This window comes from Pollachius pollachius (genome assembly GCF_949987615.1).
Source record: "Pollachius pollachius genome assembly, chromosome: 16".
Lineage (NCBI taxonomy): Eukaryota > Metazoa > Chordata > Actinopteri > Gadiformes > Gadidae > Pollachius > Pollachius pollachius.
This window is the reverse complement of record NC_136949.1, coordinates 7,952,668-7,973,842: the sequence shown is the minus strand read 5'-3', so window position 1 is coordinate 7,973,842 and position 21,175 is coordinate 7,952,668. Positions and strand designations below refer to the sequence as shown.

Sequence of the window (21,175 nt, the reverse complement as noted above, 5' to 3'; positions counted from 1 at the left end):
GAAATACTACTCGCTCACACATGAGATCAAATGAACTATCAAATGAATAAATTCCAATGTATGAGCCTATTTCCATCGAAATAATCATAGACGAGAGAAATTCCCCATGTGTTCGACGATCACGTGACAAACGCGTCTCCGGGGGTTTAGAATGGCACCTCTTCTTCTATTTTCAAGTTTTCTGATCATGAAAACACATCGGGTAAAAAAAACACACAGATCCAACACAAACTCTCAATCTGGCTGTGTTTAAAACAAGTAAAGAAGCTACTTCTGACCATTCTGATTCATATATGACTTCTGTAACATGTAGATTATTAAAGGCGGACTCTTACGGTTTCAACGAACCAACCAATCAACGTAGAAAAACCCTCAATCTGTCCCAGAAATGGGAAGAACTAAACAAAACAAACAACAGAAAACAGCACCATTTCTAAAATGTCCTTTTTTTTGCTTGTTCGCAGCGTGACAGCAGCGCCGTTAAAAACACATGAATCCTACAAAGTTAAATAGAACTATGTTAAAAACGTTTATTTTTGCATGAGTACAAGTTCATAACATAGTCGTTTCTTTCTTTTTTTTTAATATATTATTGTTTTCTCCATTGTTAGCATGCAAGTCCAGTTAGTTTTTTGAGCTTCATGTTCAGTTTAAACATTGCCCTATTTTTTTTGTCTTTGGCAACTGAGGGAATAGTAGACAGGTTCAAGGGATTTGTTGCCATTATGGTCTTATAAGTATTGACCAGTATGTGAAATAAAACCCAGCCAACTCCAAGATTTCAGAGTAATAAGCGTACGTACAGATGTTTGAGATATTAATAACGACATGTATCTAAAGTCCCCCCCTTCTAATCTGACATGATGCAACGTTTAAACCAGTGTCTACCAACAGGAAATTGTTCATAAGCTTATACTTTCTGTATCCGGTAGTTCAGTATTCGACTTTTAAAAAACAACCTCTCTTTAACAAACAGTACTCACACACTCTGTGAAAAAGTCACAGGGAAATACCTGCCTGACCTCTGAGGGAATCGCATTATTTTTAAACCTTGGTTTTGGCACGCCTCCATTATCTCCTAGCCCCTCGCTGGGATTGGCTGATACGTTGGTTGAAGGGCATAGGTAACCATCCTCAGGCACTGACGCTATATTCTATATATTTTTACCTACAAATATCGTGTTCATCAAAGCTTCCCTGCCGGCTCTTTTAAAAACGTGAACCTCAATCACACATCCTTCAAGGCCACCTCATCCGGGTTCGAGTGAAGGGAAGGTAGTAGAGCCATATGAGACACGGTGGGGTGCTGAGGAAACCTCTCAACAAGCAGTGGGAAATTTGAAGTGGACGGTGCCCTCCCACCCACCCACTGAAACCCATACACATAAACCCACAAACTGAGACCAACTGATATGTGATCCTGATTGTGCGGCTGTGGGGGAAAATCCCGTGGTGGATGTTATGGAAGGCGCTCAGGGCTTCCAATCATGCAGGTTTTGAAGTCCCTCTCTCTCCGTTTCGGAGCACTTCAAAACCCATCATGCCCTGGTTTTTTTCTTAGTGAAAGTGTTGTCTAGAACAGTGTGTGTATGACAGGCTTCTGTGGGGTGTTAGGTAGGTAACAATGTCTGCCTCCTCATAGCCATGTTTTGTTTCAGTGTATACCTTTAATGAAAGAGAGAGACAGGAAGGGGTGTGTGGTACCACGTCACGAGCAACTACTAAATAAATAGAAAACAACGTCAATAATAATGAGAACAATAAAAATGTCGTTATAATAGAAAGACTGATTTGCAAAGGGTGAAATGTTGATTCAGGAAACAGGGTGAAACAATTATTTTTACACAGAAGACCACATTTGGCCTGATGTCGACCGGACGACGTACATTGGCGAAAAACCCCAGATAAAAAGTCCATAATTACTGTGTTCACAGTGCCACAAGTACACCTAAAGACACTCTTTATGTTGAGGCACGGCTAACATCAATAGCGCACGGCTAACTCTCTAAGCATGTTTCCTGTGCTTGACTTACTTGCGAAGTGTGTGTGTGTGTGTGTGCGCGCATGTGCGTGTTTGTGTATGTGTGTGGTGTGTTGTGCTACGCGTCAACACTGCAGCAAGATGTTTCCTGGTGTGATTACGGGTTTACCTCCACCAGTGTACTGCGATAAGCCTTGCCCTTTATTAAAATGTGATAGATGTGAAAGAAACACCCGCTTTCAACTGTAAGTGTGCCATTGGGTTTGATACAAGGACTATAAGCAGGATGTGACATGTTGTTATAATTTGAATATTTTCATGGCTGTGGATGGGTTTGGTCGTGATTCCTTGAGCGTATGGTCATGTGATGGTGGTCCGTGTCTGACAGTCTGAGCCGAGTGGATGTGAGGGTTAATGTACGGCCGTGGGGTAGACTAGAGGTGTTGGTCTGCTCCAGGCATTATAGACCCTTCTTGGTGGGAGCACTCAGTTTCCTCATTCCTCTGATCCGGGCCAGCAGGTCACGCACGAATACCTAGAGAGAGGGAGAGGGAGAGAGAGAGAGAGAGAGAGAGAGAGAGAGAGAGAGAGAGAGAGAGAGAGAGAGAGAGAGACAGGGAGAGGGAGAGAGAGAGGGAGAGAGAGAGAGAGAGAGAAACGGAGAGGGAGAGGGAGAGAGAGAGACAGGGAGAGGGAGATAGAGAGAGAGAGAGACATGGAGAGGGAGAGACAGGGAGAGGGAGAGAGACAGGGAGAAGGAGACAGGGAGAGGGAGAGAGAGAGAGAGGGTATTTTAGTATTCATAGTATTTTAAATATATATTTTTTATTTTATCAATAATGCAACTGTATACCTCCTTATCATACAAATATATTATTATTTAGGTAATTTATGTTGGCTTATTCTTAAGTGTAAACCTCTCAGTCCCACACTTCCATGTTCATTCATCCTTTTGTTAGTTAAATAGTTACTTAGTTACTCTACAAACTATTATGTATCGGTATGGCTTAGCTTTTCATGTTAAAAATCTTGAAGAATGTCATTTGAAGGTAGGACTAACCTAAAAATAAATATGGTACAAGGAGCTAGAGAGCAGAGGAAATGTGGCAAAGGAGATGATGTAATTATTACATGGTGATCATGACTAGTCTATTACAACAAAGCTTTATCTCCCTCCTCTATCTTTCTCTCTTACCCTGTCTCTCTTTCTCTCTCAGCTTGAGATAAAGGTTTTACAAAACTATGATCTCATTTTATATTAACAATAACTAACAAACTCTCTCTCACTAGCTCTTTTTCTCTCTCTCCCTCCCTGATTTCTCTCTCTCTCTCTCACACTCGGCCCCTCACTCTGTCTTTCTCTCTCTCTCTCTCTCTCTCTCTTTCATCTCCCTCCCTCCCTACCGGCTTCTTTTTCTCTCTCTCTCTTTCTGTCTCTAACCCTCCCTCCATCCTCTCTCTTTGAGGCCCCCCTCTCTGCGTCTGTTGCACCTCTGTGTGTGTGAGTCAGCGTATGTTTGTGTGTGAGCGTATGTTTGTGTGTGTGTGTGTGTGTGTGTGTGTGTGGGACTGCTGCTAACTTGGCCGACTAGAGGCCTCCTCACACCACCCGACCTTGGCGTTGGTGCTGGGTGACCTAATGCCAGTGGGCATTATGATACACACACACACACACACACACACACATACGTGTGTCCGTGTGTCCGTGTGTGCGTGTGTGCGTGTGTGTGTGTGTGTGTGTGTGTGTGTGTGTGATGACAGATGGGGTGCTGGGACAGAAAGGAATGGCCGTGTGTCAGGATGTGGTGGAGGGATTGGCAGTACAACCTTTAATCATCCAAATGGTTTTGTGTACCCGTCTATTTCGGTCTCAAACATTCTCTTGTTCTCACAGGTACACACCATGGATCAAATCAGTTTACATTACATGAGTATTGTGTGTGTGTGTGTGTGTGTGTGTGTGTGTGTGTGTGTGTGTGTGAGTGTGAGTGTGAGTGTGTGTGTGTGTGTGCATGTGCATGAGTGTGTGTAAGTGTCTGTCTTTCTGTCTTTGCTGTCTGTCTTTGCTTGTTTGTATAGCTGTTTTGGAAGATAGTGGGTCAGTTAACAAACACAGGGACATTAGTCAAGACAGTATTGCCCTTTTGTGCTCTTCACTGTGTCTCAGTGTGTGTGTGTGTGTGTGTGTGTGTGTGTGTGTGTGTGTGTGTGTGTGTGTGTGTGTGTGTGTGTGTGTGTGTGTGTGTGTGTGTGTGTGTGTGTGTGTGTGTGTGTGTGTGTGTGTGTGTATTCAGGTCAGAAATAAGCAATAACAAGCGACAAATACAGTCTGGTAGCTTCAGGGCTGTTTCTGTCTGACCTTACCATGGTGGTAAGGTCACACGTTCGTGCCTGCATGTGTGTGTGTGTGTGGGCGAGCATTAATTAGTTGATAAACAAAACTGGGATGCAATTCCAATGGATAATGTTAAATATCCCAGTAGAATTTGTTAATGAATCAATGCAGATATTAAAAGATAAATCTATAGTGTATGCATTTATTATATTCAGATATTTTAGGAGAACACTTACCTCTGTTGGTTTGTAGCAATCTGTTAGTGATTCCTTTGAGATAGAGCGTAAGAGTGAGAGTGAGATAGAGAGTGAGAGAGAGAGAGAGAGAGAGAGACACAGACAGACAGATGGACAGAAAAACAGAGAGGGGTGGAGGGGGGTTGAGGCTGTTAGACAAAATACAAACACAACCGAACACATTGTTCCGTTCAAAATCATCAATGAGGTATTTGATATCTTTTTCGGAAGAAAGGTCTCGTCAAAGGTGCTGTGTTGCACCGATGCGCGACGAGTCAGAAGTCAAGGTGAGCAGGGCTGTCGTCTGCCTACCTGCAGTTTGATGGCCCGTTCGTCTTCACCGCTGACCTCCAGCAAGTCATCGATGTCAATCTCCACCTCGGGCATCTCTTCTTCCTGAAACACACCAGCAGTAACACTCACTGTCAGGGCTTAGCCACCAACTAATGCGCGCCATAGACCACGACAACAACAACAACAACATCATCCAGATGACTGTAATCACCAGAAGACAGAGTGAAGACGATTAAAACCAAAGCATGAGCTGATGTAATGCAGCTCTAAAACATTGACTGTCATAGAACACTGATCAGGACAAAGATGTGATTACCGATAGGACATCAAAGTCCTCGTCTCATTGTGATACCATTGGCAATGTTTTTGATGAATATTCATTTATTCATATCTCTCAATGTCAAACAAACTGCCACGTCAGAAGCAGGACAAGCTCTACGAACATCACAAGCCAGTGTAGCCCCAATCATCTATATGCCCTCTCTAGTGCTAGAGGTGAGGGTAAGTCAGTGTTATTGGTATATCTCTTTTCTCACGACCCATACCATACAACCCCCCCCAACCCTTATGCTAGTCCCTATAAAAAGCCATGGAGAAACTCCCACAAACTGAGGAGGGGAGAAGGAACACAGAAGAAGGTTCCTCTGGAATGCGACAACATATTAATGGTAGCAATGAATATAAGAAAGTTATTTTGTGATCATCAATTAGTTACAAAATCAAGTGTGCCTGTCCTAGGCAGACGTTGTTGTAAGTAAGTAAATATTTAAAAAAAAACAGATGCAGAATGGTAATTATAGACGTCATAAAAGAAATGCCATTGGATGTCACATGAAGTACTTTGAGCTACTGGTTTGGATTTATGGTTTTATGTTAAGACTTTCCATTCAGCTCAACACCACTTCAAAAGGTCTACCAAACCCTCCAGGGCCTGTTAACTTAACCCTGAAGTCTGTGTGTGTGTCTTCTGAGTGTGTGTGTGTGTGTGTGTGTGTGTGTGTGTGTGTGTGTTTCTTCTGTGTGTTTGTGTTTCTTCAGTGTGTTTGTGTGTGTCTGAGTGTGTGTGTGTATGTCTGTGTGTGTTTATGTTTCTGGGTCTTTCTGTGTGTCTGTGTGTCTTTATGTGTGTGTGTTTGTGTGTCATATGAACACAAGCACACAATAAAAACAGACAAGGATCCCCTATGCAGGATGATTTCTGCGATCTCTCTATGAACGATTGTGTGTGTGTGTGTGCACGCGCGTTTGCACATACATCCATGCCTAGAGGATATACTGTTATTTATGCGCAACATTAATATGTACAGTGAACGGGAGGGATATTGCATCGTAATTCTTAGTGTTAGCTTTCTGCCACTGCTGCCTGAAACAACGCGGTCCTGTGCCTTGCACGCTGTGTAAGAATTAGAATGAGGGGACGAATAAATGTTAGATGAGAGGGATTGCATGCAAAGCGCATGTTATATGTATGCCATGCCCTACATAAACTCTATGTTTGACCCAGTCACAGTTACATATTCCTACTTACAATAATGTGTGTTAGCTATTAGTGTGTCATTGTGGTTCACATATGAAATCCACACTCTCACACATCTATTTGTATGGATGTGCGTGTCTTATTCGATACCTCGAGGGACCGAAACAGGGTAACAGGAGAGACACTTCAGACCCATTGGTGGAGGGAGGAATGGGTGGAGGGATGATTGGATGAATGGAGGGCTGGGTGAAGGGATGGATGTATGTATGAATGGATGGATGTGTGGAAGGATGGGTGGATGGATGGAAGGCAGGGGGGAAGATGGGTGGAGGGATGAATGAATGGATGGATGTGTTGATGAATTGATGGATGGATGGATGTGTGGATGGATGGATGAATTGATGGATGGATGTATGAAAGGGAAAGATGGATGAACGAATGAGTGGATGAACAAGATAGATTAAATTAACAAGGTAGAATAAGGGAACAAATGGAAAGAGAGGAGCACAAATATGACAGCCCTTCATAGCAGACTGGGATGATGAAATTAATTCAAATATTTGAAATACATCTAAAAGGCTTTGGCACATTTTTTGGGGGAACAGCCGAGATTTTTTTAATTGTACCTGTTGCTCCCTCAAACTCTTAGTCACACACACACACACACACACACACACACACACACACACACACACACACACACACACACACACACACACACACACACACACACACACACACACACACACACACACACACACACACACACACACACACACACCACACCCTGGCTTGTACTGTTGGTGTTTCGGATTCTAAAAATAAGACAAAGTGGTCACGCCTGCAACTCATAATTTCCATTGAACCATTAGAGTGACACACATATCACATACACACTTGCACATACACACACAAACAAATGAAACAAACACACACACACAGACACGCAGACACAAAGAGATAAAGGGAATGCATATGCATATAGTCAGCCCACACACAAACACATACTTGTAACATTGACGTTACTGAAATTAATAACAATATCACCTATTTTTAACACCAATGACACTTTAATGAAGTGGATGAATGAAGCCCTGTGTGAGGCTAGCAACGAGACAGACAAGCGAGAGAACTTCACGTTGTGTATAAAGGCTGCTTGTTGGAAGGGAAGAAAGAGAGAGTGAATGAGAGAGGGAGAGGGAGGGGGAGAGTGAGAGAGCGAGAGCAAAAATGGCTGTTTAGAGAAAGTAGAGTGGAAAAGATACAAGAGGGTCAATGATGTGTTTGTTGTTCGAACTAGACGTGTGTGTGTGTGTGTGTGTGTATGTCTGAGAGAGTGTTTGTTATGGACTGGGAAGTTGTATAAGTGGGTTCGCCGTGAGCTGTGTCGAGGGAGTGGGAAATGGAGAGACTTGAGTGTGAGAAGGAATGAAAGAGAAAGAGAAACAGCGTTTAATTACGCATTGTGTGTTTGGGTGCATTTATACATATTTATGGGTGTGCAAACAAACACACACTCATGTGTTAGCACTAAGCAGGGTGTGTGTGTGTGTGTGTGTGTGTGTGCGTGCGTGTGTGTGGGCACACCTGTTAGTCAGACTAAACCTTCATTTTTCACGGACCTGTAAACAGCCGCAAGCTCTTTCGGTCTGGTGCGTTCGGGATGGGTATAATCCAAACCTGAAGTAACCTCTATTTCTCTCCCTCTCTCGCCCTCCTTGTCTTCCTCTCTCCCTCTCCCTCTCACTCTCTCTGTCCGCCTCTCTCTCTCTCTCTCTTTCTATTCAAAACAGTTCTACCTGAATCAACAAGGCACCATGCCTTCTACATTGGAATTGCTTTGAAATGATTCAAAAGAAATGCTCTATTCATGTCCAGCGTGTAAGAATAATAACTGGTTTGCATTTCATTATGTAACTCAACCCGCTTATACAGTAGGCTGATTATACCGCACTAAAGAAAAGTCATAATTGCCTTCCATAATCAGCTCTCTTTAGAAATGGGGACAATTTTAAAGCATATTAGGGTTACCTTACAATTAGAATTGTTCAAAGGGCCTTTTTGCTAAGATATCCATCAGCACATGTCAGTGATCGGCTAATGATAAGTTAACAAACAGCTACTTAGCAACAATAGATGTTGCCGACGTCAGGGAGTGTGTTGTTTACAATGCAAATGATTATTTTGTGCATCTATATATCCCCAAGGAAATCCCCATGTTTGTTTTAGGAATATCACAAGAACATAAACAGGCACAGACGGCGCACACGTACACACACACAAACATACTCAAACACATAAACTCACACTGATAAATAGGGCTGGGTAAAAAAATCAATTTAATCGATTTCATTAAAATTTTGCAATATCGAATCATAGGGCATGAGATCGACCATGAGATTTTATTTGTTTTGTTACTATTATTATTATTTTTGCACTTTAATAAAAAATGCCTTAATGCAATTTGCAGTTATAGAATGTTGTAGTTCAAATACACTTTTACCTGCAATTCCTTTATAATTTCAAAATTGCACTTTTGAGACTTCAGACAGTTTTGTTTACAGCTCAAGTTTAAACTGTCCAATTTACAAGTTTGCACTTAAAACCTGTTGTTTAAGGTGAAGAGAAAAAATATAGTACATTTGTATTTTGTAACACAGCAGAGCCATTTTCATTATTTAAGAGCAGATTGAATCTAATCAAATTAATTAATTAATCGATTCAGAACCTTATGAATCGAAATTGAATCGATTAAGGAAATTCGCCACGATACCCAGCCCTACTGATAAAGAGAAAAGGGACACAGGAAGTGAAAGACAATATTCCAAGAGAAAATAATTACATAACAAAAACCTTTGTGTCAGATTTCCTGTGTCAGATTTCGTCGGGTTTCACAAGAAGGGCAGAGGACGGAGGAAAACCGGAGAGAGAGAGAGAGGACTAGTCATCACCTGGAAAAGGTTGGGATAATGAGCAGAGATGAAGACAAGGTAAAGGGCAAACGGACGGAGGGACATGAGTGGAGCAGCAGGAGAGCTCTCTGTGGAACAATAAGCCGATATAAAGAAAACAGCACAGCTCTGTCCAACCTTAACCAGATATAAAGAAAACAGCACGTCTGTAAATCCATAACCGGATATAAAGAAAACAGCACAGCTCAGTGGAAGAATAAGCCAATATAAAGCAAACCCCCCATCTTTAAAGAAGAATAACTAGATATAAAGACAACAGACCGTCTCTATAGGAGAATAACTAGATATAAAGACAACAGCACATCTATATAGGAGAATAACTTGATACAAAGACAAAAGTCCATCTCCATAGGAGAATTAGCACTCTTTATTCGCAAGAGTCACATCAAAGTGAAGGGGAATTCAAGGTGGTATAAATCTGTCTCTCAGTCTAACGGGAGAGTGTGACACATTAATTAATTTTTATTTACAACAACAGGGGAGAAAAAAGCGAGAGCAATAGCGAAAGAGAGAGAGAGAAAGAGGAAGAAGGAGAAGTGGGTGTGTGTTTCAATCACAATTTAATAACTAAATTCTAACTTTAGCCTCGGTGCGAAATATGTAGACACAACATTACAATGTCAGGTGATATTTATATGTGCATTTGATTTATTGGTTTACAATACATAATTACACAGCAGCACTTCCTTTGGTTGAATGTTACCCCTGAGGTGAGCGTACTGAAGGCTGAGAACAGCAGAACCTTTGCCCCCTGCAGTTAAAAAGCCAAGACTTTCAGCCATGCTGGCTAAATAAGCATTGTGAGATCAGACTGAGATCAGTTTGACCGGTATTAGCCATCAGCCACTTAACCAATCAGCTGTCAGTCAGTTGGCCAATCAGCTCTGGCTGAAGATAGATGACACATTGATGGATGGATCTGTGCAGGTGTTTAGAGTGTAGGAAGAGGTCAATAGGGCTACAGTGGGAAAAACAAGTTGTAATACCGAAAGTAAACCCCTCTCTCCCCCTCTCTCTCTCTCCCCCTCTCTCTCTCTCTCTGATTGTTTTGTTTATATTATTAGATTGCTGTCTCTCCAGGGTCCAGACAACAATATGGAAACACAATGACAGAATATAAGTAGGATCCCCCTAAGTCAGTTCTAGCCTACAGGGTTAATAGACGAGGGAGCAGCAGAAGACAGAAGACAGAAGTGGGGATCAAGGTGATACATGATCATTTGTCTTGGGCTCTGCTACAGCAACTAAATCTACACTAAACAAAGTTAAATGCGGAATCAGATTTGTAATTTCAAATAACCTCAATGGTCCAAGTTTTGGCAGAAAAATAGCATTTTCTTGCAGTTCTCTCTTTATTGTTCATCATTCCTAATGAGATATGGCTCATTAAAACATTAAATGAAATTTAAAATATATATATATTCGGCTTGGCTTATGGCAGACTGTAAAAGCCTGTGCTGTTTTGACATATGCCTCCACAAGTAACACTATTTGAATTATTGCCACAACAAATCACTGCCAGTGAAGGCTCACTGGCAGTGAGCCTTCATCGGTGGACGGTATATAGAGAGCTTGAGAGAGAGAGAACCTATTATTTCATGACCTCATTTTAATCTCTAGGTAATCAACTTTTCTATCAGTAGCCCAAGAGAAGCCAGGGTTCAGAATTACCCTCTAATGACCCATAAATCATTTAAAAAAAGGAGTGTGTCTATTTGGGTTAGTATTCTATACTGTATACGAATAGCAAGCTACAGCAATTACACAAAAAGCATCACCAAATATACGCGAAGGACAGCGTTGGTGTTTAAAAAACGCCTAATCCGTCAAATCCATCACCAGCACCCTGTGGTGTTAGGATAGATATTTGGCCAATGCCGTTTCGGAGTGTGTGCGCAGTTGCGTGGCTGCGTGGGTATTTGTAGTGTGTTGAGTGTTTCATTATCTGTTGTAACAGCTGGCGGCCAGTGGACAACTGAAAGGCCACTTGTCAACAACTCTGATTGGTTTAGCAGCGGACGTGTGTGTCCGCAGGTAGTGTAGAATATGTTTGCTCACACACACGCGCGCACACACATTATATAACTCCAAAGGTCTATTTCAGCCTCTGCACAGATCTGATGGCAGTCGATCGGACAAATGAAAGTGACAATGATCTCCTATCCTGTGGATCCATAAACACAACAGAGTTAGTCTTTAGTGATACCTTACCTTCATTTCCCAATGGGGAGGGAGCTGTCCATCTAAATGTAAAACCCAGGCCCTTTTTAGTGCTCCAATAGGCTGGTTGTATCTGGGCTGGGAAAGCACTGGATCTAGTCCTGTAGACCCAGTTTGTCACTCAAGACAGTTTTGCTACACCCATTGCTTCCATCGATTCTTGGGACATATTGGATTGGTGTAACACACTCTCGGGTGCTTACAATTGGCAGCCATTCTCCAAATAAGGAGGTCATTGTGCACCAGACCATTTCCAGGCATCAGTCAGGGAGTAAGACATGTCCAATCGATCACAGAAAACGATCTCTATCAACCATCCATCCATTGTCTCCAATCTGTTGAACCCAACTGCCACACATCAACGATTTGTTTTGACGCACAAAATATTGTGGGTTGTGTCCTCACTCGTTTGATGCTTTTAGAGGATGACATTCTTTTAGTTGGTGTCTGGGTGTGTGTGTGAGAGTGAGTAAGTGAGAGTATGCATGCATGTACTCATTGTATAATGAGTTAATCAAGTGTACAAGCCTGTATTGGTTTGTGTCCGTATGTGTTGTCAAGGTGGGAACCATCGCAAACAAGGCTCACAAATGCCTTGCAAGATGACTTTAAGTGTTAACCTTTACCGTTGACCCTTACTGTCAACCACACCGCACTGCCACTGACCATAGCTTAATGACCGGGGCTTAGATTGCATTGGCTCTCACAGCATGATACATTTCAGCCGGCTCAGACCGGCGGAACACCACCAGGCATGGAGATTGGTTATTGACAAGGTCATTTGAGATAGGAAAAAAAGGAGAGAGAGAGAGATAGAGAAACAGAGAGAGAGGGAGAAAGAGAGAGAGAGAGAGAGAGAGAGAGAGAGAGAGAGAGAGAGAGAGAGAGAGAGAGAGAGGGGGGGGGGGGAAGGGAGAGAAACAGAGAGAAGAGAGAGAGAGACAGAGACGGAGAAAGAGAGAGGGAGGGAGAGAGCCAGAGAGGAAAGAGAGAAAGGTATAGAAGGAGAGAGAGAGAGAGACTGACAGAGCAGTGAGAGAGTCACGATGGGGGAGGAGGCGGTTAGAGAAGAACACATAGGCTGTCAGACACAAAAGAAATGTGCCCTGATACAAACATTTCTGCACCGAGCGGGAATGTGGAGAGCTGAACAGCACCACACGGGTTGCATTGATTCTCTATAGACGGAGCAGAATGTGTGTGTACGTGTGTGTGTGTGTGTGTGTGTGTGTGTGTGTGTGTGTGTAAGTAAACCCATCATGCATCAGAAGATGTTTCATGCCTCCGGGCAGGGGTCTTACACCCATTGCATCCCCCCTCAGTACATTGACCTACTGTGTGTTGTGTGTGTGTGTGTGTGTGTGTGTGTGTGTGTGTGTGTGTGTGTGTGTGTGTGTGTGTGTGTGTGTGTGTGTGCATGTGTGTTATGGTATTGAAAATGCATGAAAAGTACTGTCTGCAACATAGCGCTTATGGCGTAATTGTGTGTACTCCAGGGCATGAGTACATTCTATGCATTATTATTCTATTCTATGTGTCTATGAGCCAACAAAGTAGGACATTACAGTCAAGCACACCCCTTCCTCTGCAGCACGTGCCCATCAGGAAATACACAACACACCTGTACACACATACACACACACACATATGCACATACACACATACGCAGCACACAACAAAGTAGACAACACTGCAGAATCGCAGGCCCATAATGGATTTACCACTGTCCAGATTTCTCTCTACTTTCTCTTGCTCACTCTTTTATATCAATCTCTCTCTCTCTTTCTCTCAGTCCCTCTCAATGATTGAGACAAACATTGTTCCAAGCGAGTGAGAACCAGGATTCCTATGGTATCATTGTCCAAAATGTGGAATGCCTTAAAACAACGAATGAATGTGAGTAACAAGTAACAACCGCATATGAGTTCTGTACTGCATCTATCTTTATATCCTTTTCCTGCATGTGGATTCCAAATAGGAGCCTCTCTTTCTCTCTCTCTCTCTCCCTCTCCGTCCCTCTCTCTCTCTCTCTCTCTCTCTCTCTCTCTCCATTCCTCTCTCTCTCTACCTCTCTCCCTCTCTCTTCTCACAGCTCTCTATGTCCTCCGAAAAGTGTGAACACAGAACCCGCTGGGAGGGAAGAGGAGAAATCCATCTCTGACAAAATTCCCCTTCTGTTATCCCATAACCCAGAAAGAACAGAGAGTAAGAGAGAGGGAGTACGAGGGAGAGAGCGAGAGAGCGGTGAGCTGAGAGAAAAAGCGAAAGAACAGCACAAATGCTGTGTAATGCACACAAGTGAAATAAAAGTGCTGATGTGTTTTAATGTGTGTAGTATGCTGTAAGATGGTTAGACACACACACGTACACACGCACACACGCACGCAAGCACATAAACACACACACACACACACACACACACACACACACACACACACACACACACACACACATGCACCATGTATGGGCATCTGTGGGCAGTACAGCATTACACAAATGCTCTGGCCGACAAGGTAGAAAGGTCATTTGAATGCCTTTATGTGTTTATTTATAACTTATGATGCAGCCCCCTTATACATTTCACACACATGTGAACACACACACACACACACACACACACACACACACACGCACACACACACACACACACACAATATTAAGAGTCAATGTAAAATTGCTATTTAATGTCACAAAATAAACTCCCAACTATCCATCACTACTATTTCTGCTGAAACGTATCCATTTTCTGCATATTTCTACCTCAAGGTCATTTAAACCCGTACCCTTATATCAATTCCTATTTTACACTGTGTGGTTTAATGTAGTTACTGGTCATTTAAATACTACGTTTGCATTGGTCCAAACCCGGCCATAATTGCAAAACGTGAGTGAAATCACAAATGAGGGACAATTACTCAAAGTCCTGAAAGGGGGAAGCCTCAGAACAGAGGGACATTTCACTGGTGACGGCAACCAACACCATACACTGGAATAGTTGTTCGTTGTGAACGTGTGAAGGGAGCACATCTGCTTGTTACAGATGTGCTTTGAGGCTGTCCAGCACATGACCAACATCAGAGTTACTCGTTCATAGAAGTAACTGTGTTGGTATATACCAAATACCACTTTTTCAATTTCAGCTGCACTAAAGCATATATGATTACGCTTATAGCGGTGTTATGGCAGAAACATGAGATCAAACGTTGCAGTACATGTGGATGCATCGTTGGCCTGCACTTAGTGCTTGCTCTGCATGCATGGGAGAGATGTGACCTTTCCATTAAGTGAATTTAGTAGAGAGACCGATGTCTCAAAATATCTCAGAATCATCGTTCAGCCTTGCACTTTTTCCTCCCTGCACTGCATATATGATTGTGTAGGCCTTAAAGACAGACAGACACATAGCCCTTCTCTACACAGTATTGCATCACGCATGAATAACACGATATCCGCGCGTGTGATGTGTGTGTGCATGCATGCACGCAAACGCATACGCTCAGTGTAAAATAAGGCAACGGAATTTCACGCGTCTGTGGGGATCGAGGAATGAGGCCAAAGCAGACTGATTGGTCAGAATCTGACAGTCACAGCATCAGCGCATCCTCGTCTAACCCACTGCCCTTCTTTCCTCTCCTCGTGCAACCCCCTCCGACAATCCAACGGCATATTTTGCACGGCACGGGGACATAACCTCCAACCTACATGCTTGTGTAGGACATAAGCAGACATCACGTCTCACATGTATAGGCCTACGTCTTCTGCACGCGCACCGCGAGCGCAAAATGACCTTTCCGCACACATTGCAGATGTGACGTTTTGCAGTTTTCGCTCAAATGTGGAAGAACGCGTTTTGTGCATGCGATAGGCTACTATATGCAGCATGGGGTATATTCGCTGTACGACCGCTTTGCAAGCCCAAATCAAAGTTGCGAATTCACGTCAGGTCCCACCAAAACATTTCCATTTTTATTAATGACTTTTTATTCGAAGTTGTTTTCGAGAAGCCGTATGAAAGCGCCTGGCGCATATAAAGCCTGCTCCCACAGCAGTGGGTCCCCCCGTCCCGTCCCCACAGAAACCCCTTCCTAGCCTTTTCACAAAAGCCATTCATTTCAAAATCCAAATCGACTACGGTTGGTTACTCTTTCAATCAGGCTACCTTCTAGATGGGATTTTATTGGCGCTAAAGCAGGTTTTTCGTGTGCAGTGGTTGCATTAAGCTCATTGTGTTTGAAAATGCATCTGAGTGAATAACAACTTCAAAACAACATGTGTGTGTGTCTGTGTGTTATATGCATATATCCTTAAAAACATTAGCTGAAATTTTTTAAACATAAAAATAGTATCTGTAATATATAGCCTATAGTCAATGAATGACAATTTGAGAAGGGGCAATACGGGGACAGAGCATCCGACCAGTCGACGACATCCTTCAAAAGGCCTCGGCTTTCTGCTCGACCCAATTTGATCAAATGCAGAGTAAAAAAGTGAACAAAGTTAACCTGACCGTTTTAACACAATAACACACAAAGACAGTCAGTCACCAGAAACCCCCTTCACTAGAGCACGTGCCAATTGGCTTATCCCTGGACGGTTATGAGCGGAATATCCCCAACCATCGGAAGACCCATGGGTGAAAGTCAAAGACCCGCTGGAGCCGCCGCTGAAGAGGACCCATGCGTCTCCTCACCTCGCAGTCGTACAGCTCGCTGAGCTGCTCGATGATCCACTCCTCCAAGACCAGTCTCTTCCGCAGCTCCTTTCTGTCGTATTTCACCGTCACCTTCCCCTGCTTCCTCTGCACTGGGTCGTCCCTGGTGATTGGAACCGCCGAACCGACGCATCCGACGCCGGTCGGGGGCTGGAAAAACACACGGCTGCCCGCGGCGGACAGCGAAGCACTCGTCTCGGTGCTGACGGAGGACATGTTTTTTTGGGGGGGGAGACTGCTTTAGCTGCTAAGGTATGTGGTGGGAATGAGTGGGACTGACAGAGTGCGTGGTGCTGGGTGGTGATGAACGCAACGAAACGGAGAATGGAGGAGTGCAGGAGCTTTTAAACACCTGCTATTTAAAGAGCAGCGCCGGAGACAGCCGAGGGGGCGGGGCGTGGCGGACCGGCCCCAGCAATTAGAATTAACGCTTTACGCATCGACGATGGACATTTCGGGGCGCATCTTCATCATCCTCATCATGTGTGCGTCTTCATCTTCGCCGGAGCCATTAACACCCCACGTCGAGTTGTCAATGAAGATTAGGATACGAATAGATCCCCGGACCCAGGTCCAGCAATACGTCAGGCCAAGAAGTAGCGATACATTCACTGGGACAGCAGTTGTCTCTTTTTAGAGGCAAAACACTGAAAATGTAGGTCATAAAAAGAGAGCATCCCTATCGGTCTGTGCAGACGGTGCAAAGACAAGCTGTTGGAATCATCCATAAAGGTGTGAGGTGGGGGCCCTAGATGTTGAGATGGGGGTCGATGTGGGTGTGGGAGTGTGTGTAGATGTGTATGTTAGTGTGTGTATTATAACCCTCTTACCTATAGTCTATAAGTGTAGTTATAAATAATGAGGCTTATCATGACATGATCATGTAAACGCGCGCGCGCGCGCACACACACACACACACACACACACACACACACACACACACACACACACACACACACACACACACACACACACACACACACACACACACACACACACACACACATCGGGAGGTATTGCACTGCCACCTTGTGGTTCTGTATGTATATATCCCTCCACGTGTTCATATAAGCCCAACTTCATTGAGAAATTAAGCACCAACGATCTTCAACCCGGGTAGATGGACTACATCTTGGTTCTTATGGATTTGATCATGCAGTGTGATTCCGCAACGAGTGATGCGTGTTACGAGTTTCATTTCTTTAATTTAATTACTTGATGTTATTTCTGCTAGGCGTCTCTCAGCCAGGTCCCACTAGTTGTTCATCGGTGCAAGAAAGGCAGGTAACAGGTCTTACATACATAATACAGTTTAGACTTCACTTCCCATGTGTGCAGACCTATACATTTGTGGACACTAAAAAACGAAGCTATCTATATACTTGTTGCGGAACTCCGGATTGATTCTAGTGATGAATTCGGCCAGTCGTCGCCTCTGCGGGGTGAAGTCAACATAAATCCTCCCTCCCGCACATCATTATGTTTCCATTAATGATATAAAAGTAGTCATAAATTAAAGAAGGTTATACTTTTTTAAATGACATAAAAGTAGTTATAAAATCAAGAACGTTACATAATCGATGACATACTATCATTATGATACATTTTATAGGATACTACTTAACGACGTTGACAGCAAATGGTTAAAAGTTATGTATGCCAGCCCACTTTTACGCACGGATCCTTGAAGCACCCTTGCAGTTTAACTTTGCACGCATTCCAGACAAAGCAGCGATCTAGCACGCCGGGAGGGTACTTTCCTGGAGTATAAATGGCATTTATGTCTGGATTCACGCCCTATTTTGTTGCTGTCTTTTGTGTTTTAATAGTTTGTTTTTGGATACAGTTACAAAGAGAGAAGAAAACAAAGGAATCGAAAGGAGAATCGGACTCCACCAGCAAAGCCAAGCCATGGGTCGATCAGGACTTGCAGGATGACACTGAAATACCATCACCAAATCCCGGTAGGCTGTCCAGATGGCCCCCATATGGGTCACTGGAGTAAATTAGTAATTGTCTCCTTTTGCTGTGAAAAAGGTTATTGAATAGCCTAGTTACAGATGAACTGTGGTTTAAAAATATATATTGCTTTTTAATTCAATTATTCAAAGAGCACTGTAATCATGCCAAAGAAAATGTGTTGAGGGCTTAACTACCACATTAATGTAAAATACATAATACAGCTTAAATAAGATTGTGTGAATTCAAAGCTAAGCTAGCTGTGCTGCTCAGCTCATGCTGGTGTTGTTGTGCAATTTTATATGGCAGCAATGAGCACAGTACATTGTCCTTGAATTGCCCCTTGTACCCTTACTAGAGCCATTTACACACACATGCCATTCATCCACCTCACATGCTCATTTTGTCTGACTTAACTTTAGGAGATGATGAAGAGGGTGATCCCGGGTCAGAGCTGGACCTTCCTCATGTGCCCTACGCTCCGCCCCGTTACACGGTGGACTCCATGCTGGAGAGATCTCGGGACTTTTACACTCTCCTGAACCAGAGGAGGTCTGTCCGCTTCATCAGCCCGGAGCCGGTTCCTCGCGAGGTCATCGATAACGTGATCCGGACCGCAGGTGGGTTTTCATTGGGAAGGCCTATACAGTATACACACGCACGCACAAGCACGCGTGTGCGTACCTTGAGCGTTTTCAGTGAACATGCCTGCCAAAAATGTGAACAATAGCAATATAGCACATTGTTTCTCTGTGATGAGACTTTTTGTAAAGTTAATGTTTGTTGATTCACTGCTCTACAAAGTGTGCACTGACCGACTCACATTGATTCAAAAGGATCACCTTGCTAATCATTGCTCATTGTTCACCAGGCACCGCTCCGAGTGGGGCGCACACTGAGCCGTGGACCTTCGTCGTGGTGTCTGACCCAGACACCAAGCACGCCATCAGAACCATAGTGGAGGAGGAGGAGGAGGTGAACTACCGTCAGAGGATGGGGAACAAGTGGGTCAAAGATCTGGCCAAGATCAGGTGAGACGGCGCATCTGCAGCATGGGGTTTGAACGTCTTCCCTCCTGGAGACATGTACCCAAGCAAGCTTGCACAAATACACGACTTGTAGGGGTGCAATTCAAGTGTTTGTGCTCATTTTAGTAATTCCTTGTTAATAACCTGTCTTGTAAGCTATACCGATACCTTGGTCATAATAGAAATGTATATTTGGTCCGTATGTTATCTTAGTCATCACCATGCCTGAATGGGGCGACGCCCCATGCTTGCAGGCAGAAGTCATTGGATAAGAATCAACCTGACAGAATGTAAGCTTTAAAAGACGACCCTCTGAAGAGTAGCTTCAGAGAAGACAGGATTCTGATGGCAACATTGTGTGCACCCTGCCATCCAGCTGCATTGAATCAACTACCCATGCTTGGTTACAGCAAGATGTTGTGCTTTACCCTCTGAAGATAATTTCGCACAACATGCACACTCCCTCACTCACCACACTTTTTTGTTTTCCAGAACTACCTGGGTGAAGGAATACTTAGATGTGGCGCCATATTTATTGCTGATATTCAAACAGACGTATGGCATTGGAACTGGTGGCAAAAGGAAGACGCACTACTACAATGAAATCAGTGTCTCTATCTCTTGTGGAATGTTATTGGCAGCACTACAGGTAAAACATCCCCTTCTTCAGTCAAAATGAAATGAACGCCCAAAACACAATCCGGGTGACAATCATCCAAAAAGCAGGCTTGGATGAAGCCGTTATTTGGAAAGGCACTTGTGTCCTGTTCATGGTCGTTTTTCAAACCGTTTTTTTTTCAGAACGTGGGTCTCGTGACGGTGACGTCCACACCACTCAACTGTGGACCGCGGCTGAGAGTTATCCTTCAACGCCCAGCCAATGAGAAGCTCTTGATGCTGCTTCCCATCGGCTACCCCTCCGATGATGCCACCGTGCCGGACCTGAAGCGCAAGCCCTTGGACGACATCATGGTTCACATTTGATATATTGTGAATACATCTCTTTATCTACTTCACTTAATGATAAGAGACGTGCTGAGCATAGCATCAGCATTATCATTTGGCTGCATGATATAGGAGTCAAAGTATAAAGTAAGAACAACTGATTGGTGCTTCTTAGGTGTGCTTCTCTTTGTGCTTCTTTTTCTTTGTTCTTCCAACATTTATGTATGGCGTTAGATTTATTAGGATACGTTAAGATTATATGAGATGTATTTTACTCATCCCAGGTGGGACATTTATAGTATTGACTTGATGGTTGCATTTTATACTGGAGAAAATATGTGACATTGTTCACATATTGTTTTATGTAGAAGTAGACGCAATAGAAGCTCGATAGTGCAGGTTAAATTAATTAAAAATTGATTTGATAAATCATACCTCTTTCTATTATGTCTCCAGTTAGTATTTTCATATTTCATCCATTTCTTTGCAAAAGTCTGCCAAGATACAACCTCAAATTTGTTTAATATTATTTGTTATTTTAATAAAACTGTCAAATACCACCAGCAAGTGGATCTTGCACCAAAAGGGTATGTGTCCTATTCTATCTGCAATATTGGTCCTAAATCTGTTTCTTTCATGAATTTCCCCATATGATTAATGATTAATCCTGCTGTCCTCCGTGCCAGGGCCACAGGGTTGATGCACTTCAGAGCAATGGTCAATGGGGGATAAAAATAAAACCACCTTCTACCAGTAGAAAACACTATACTGGCTCGTGTCTCCCTCTACTGGCAAATTGTCTCCGTGTAACGTTACTTAAAAAATAAATTAAAAAGTAACAGTGTATGCGATGTATATACTGTGGTTCACCTATACTGCATCTTGGGCTATGTATGTGCATGTTAGGTCGAGAGTGCTTATAGTGCAGAATATTGGCTCAAATATGGAGCAGGAGCTAGCAAGATATATGGTACCTGGATATAGGTGTTGTATAAGGATACAAGGTGTGGTTATCTA

The 21,175-nt window shown here is 43.3% G+C and overlaps 2 protein-coding genes across 2 annotated transcripts; one reads left to right on the top strand and one right to left on the bottom strand.

The window, feature by feature from the left end:
- Window positions 1-2,385: 2,385 nt before the first annotated feature.
- Window positions 2,386-16,442, bottom strand: ppp1r14c (protein phosphatase 1, regulatory (inhibitor) subunit 14C; the record flags this gene model as incomplete). Its single annotated transcript, XM_079754151.1, has 4 exons — window positions 2,386-2,516; window positions 4,553-4,585; window positions 4,865-4,948; window positions 16,206-16,442. 4 exons carry the CDS (start codon window positions 16,440-16,442, stop codon window positions 2,442-2,444), a joined length of 429 nt encoding a protein of 142 aa, XP_079610277.1. The 3' UTR covers window positions 2,386-2,441.
- Window positions 16,443-17,997: 1,555 nt separating this feature from the next.
- On the top strand, window positions 17,998-20,197 carry iyd (iodotyrosine deiodinase; the record flags this gene model as incomplete). Its single annotated transcript, XM_079753291.1, has 5 exons — window positions 17,998-18,190; window positions 18,608-18,805; window positions 19,057-19,216; window positions 19,706-19,862; window positions 20,015-20,197. 5 exons carry the CDS (start codon window positions 17,998-18,000, stop codon window positions 20,195-20,197), a joined length of 891 nt encoding a protein of 296 aa, XP_079609417.1.
- Between the last annotated feature and the right edge of the window lie 978 nt (window positions 20,198-21,175).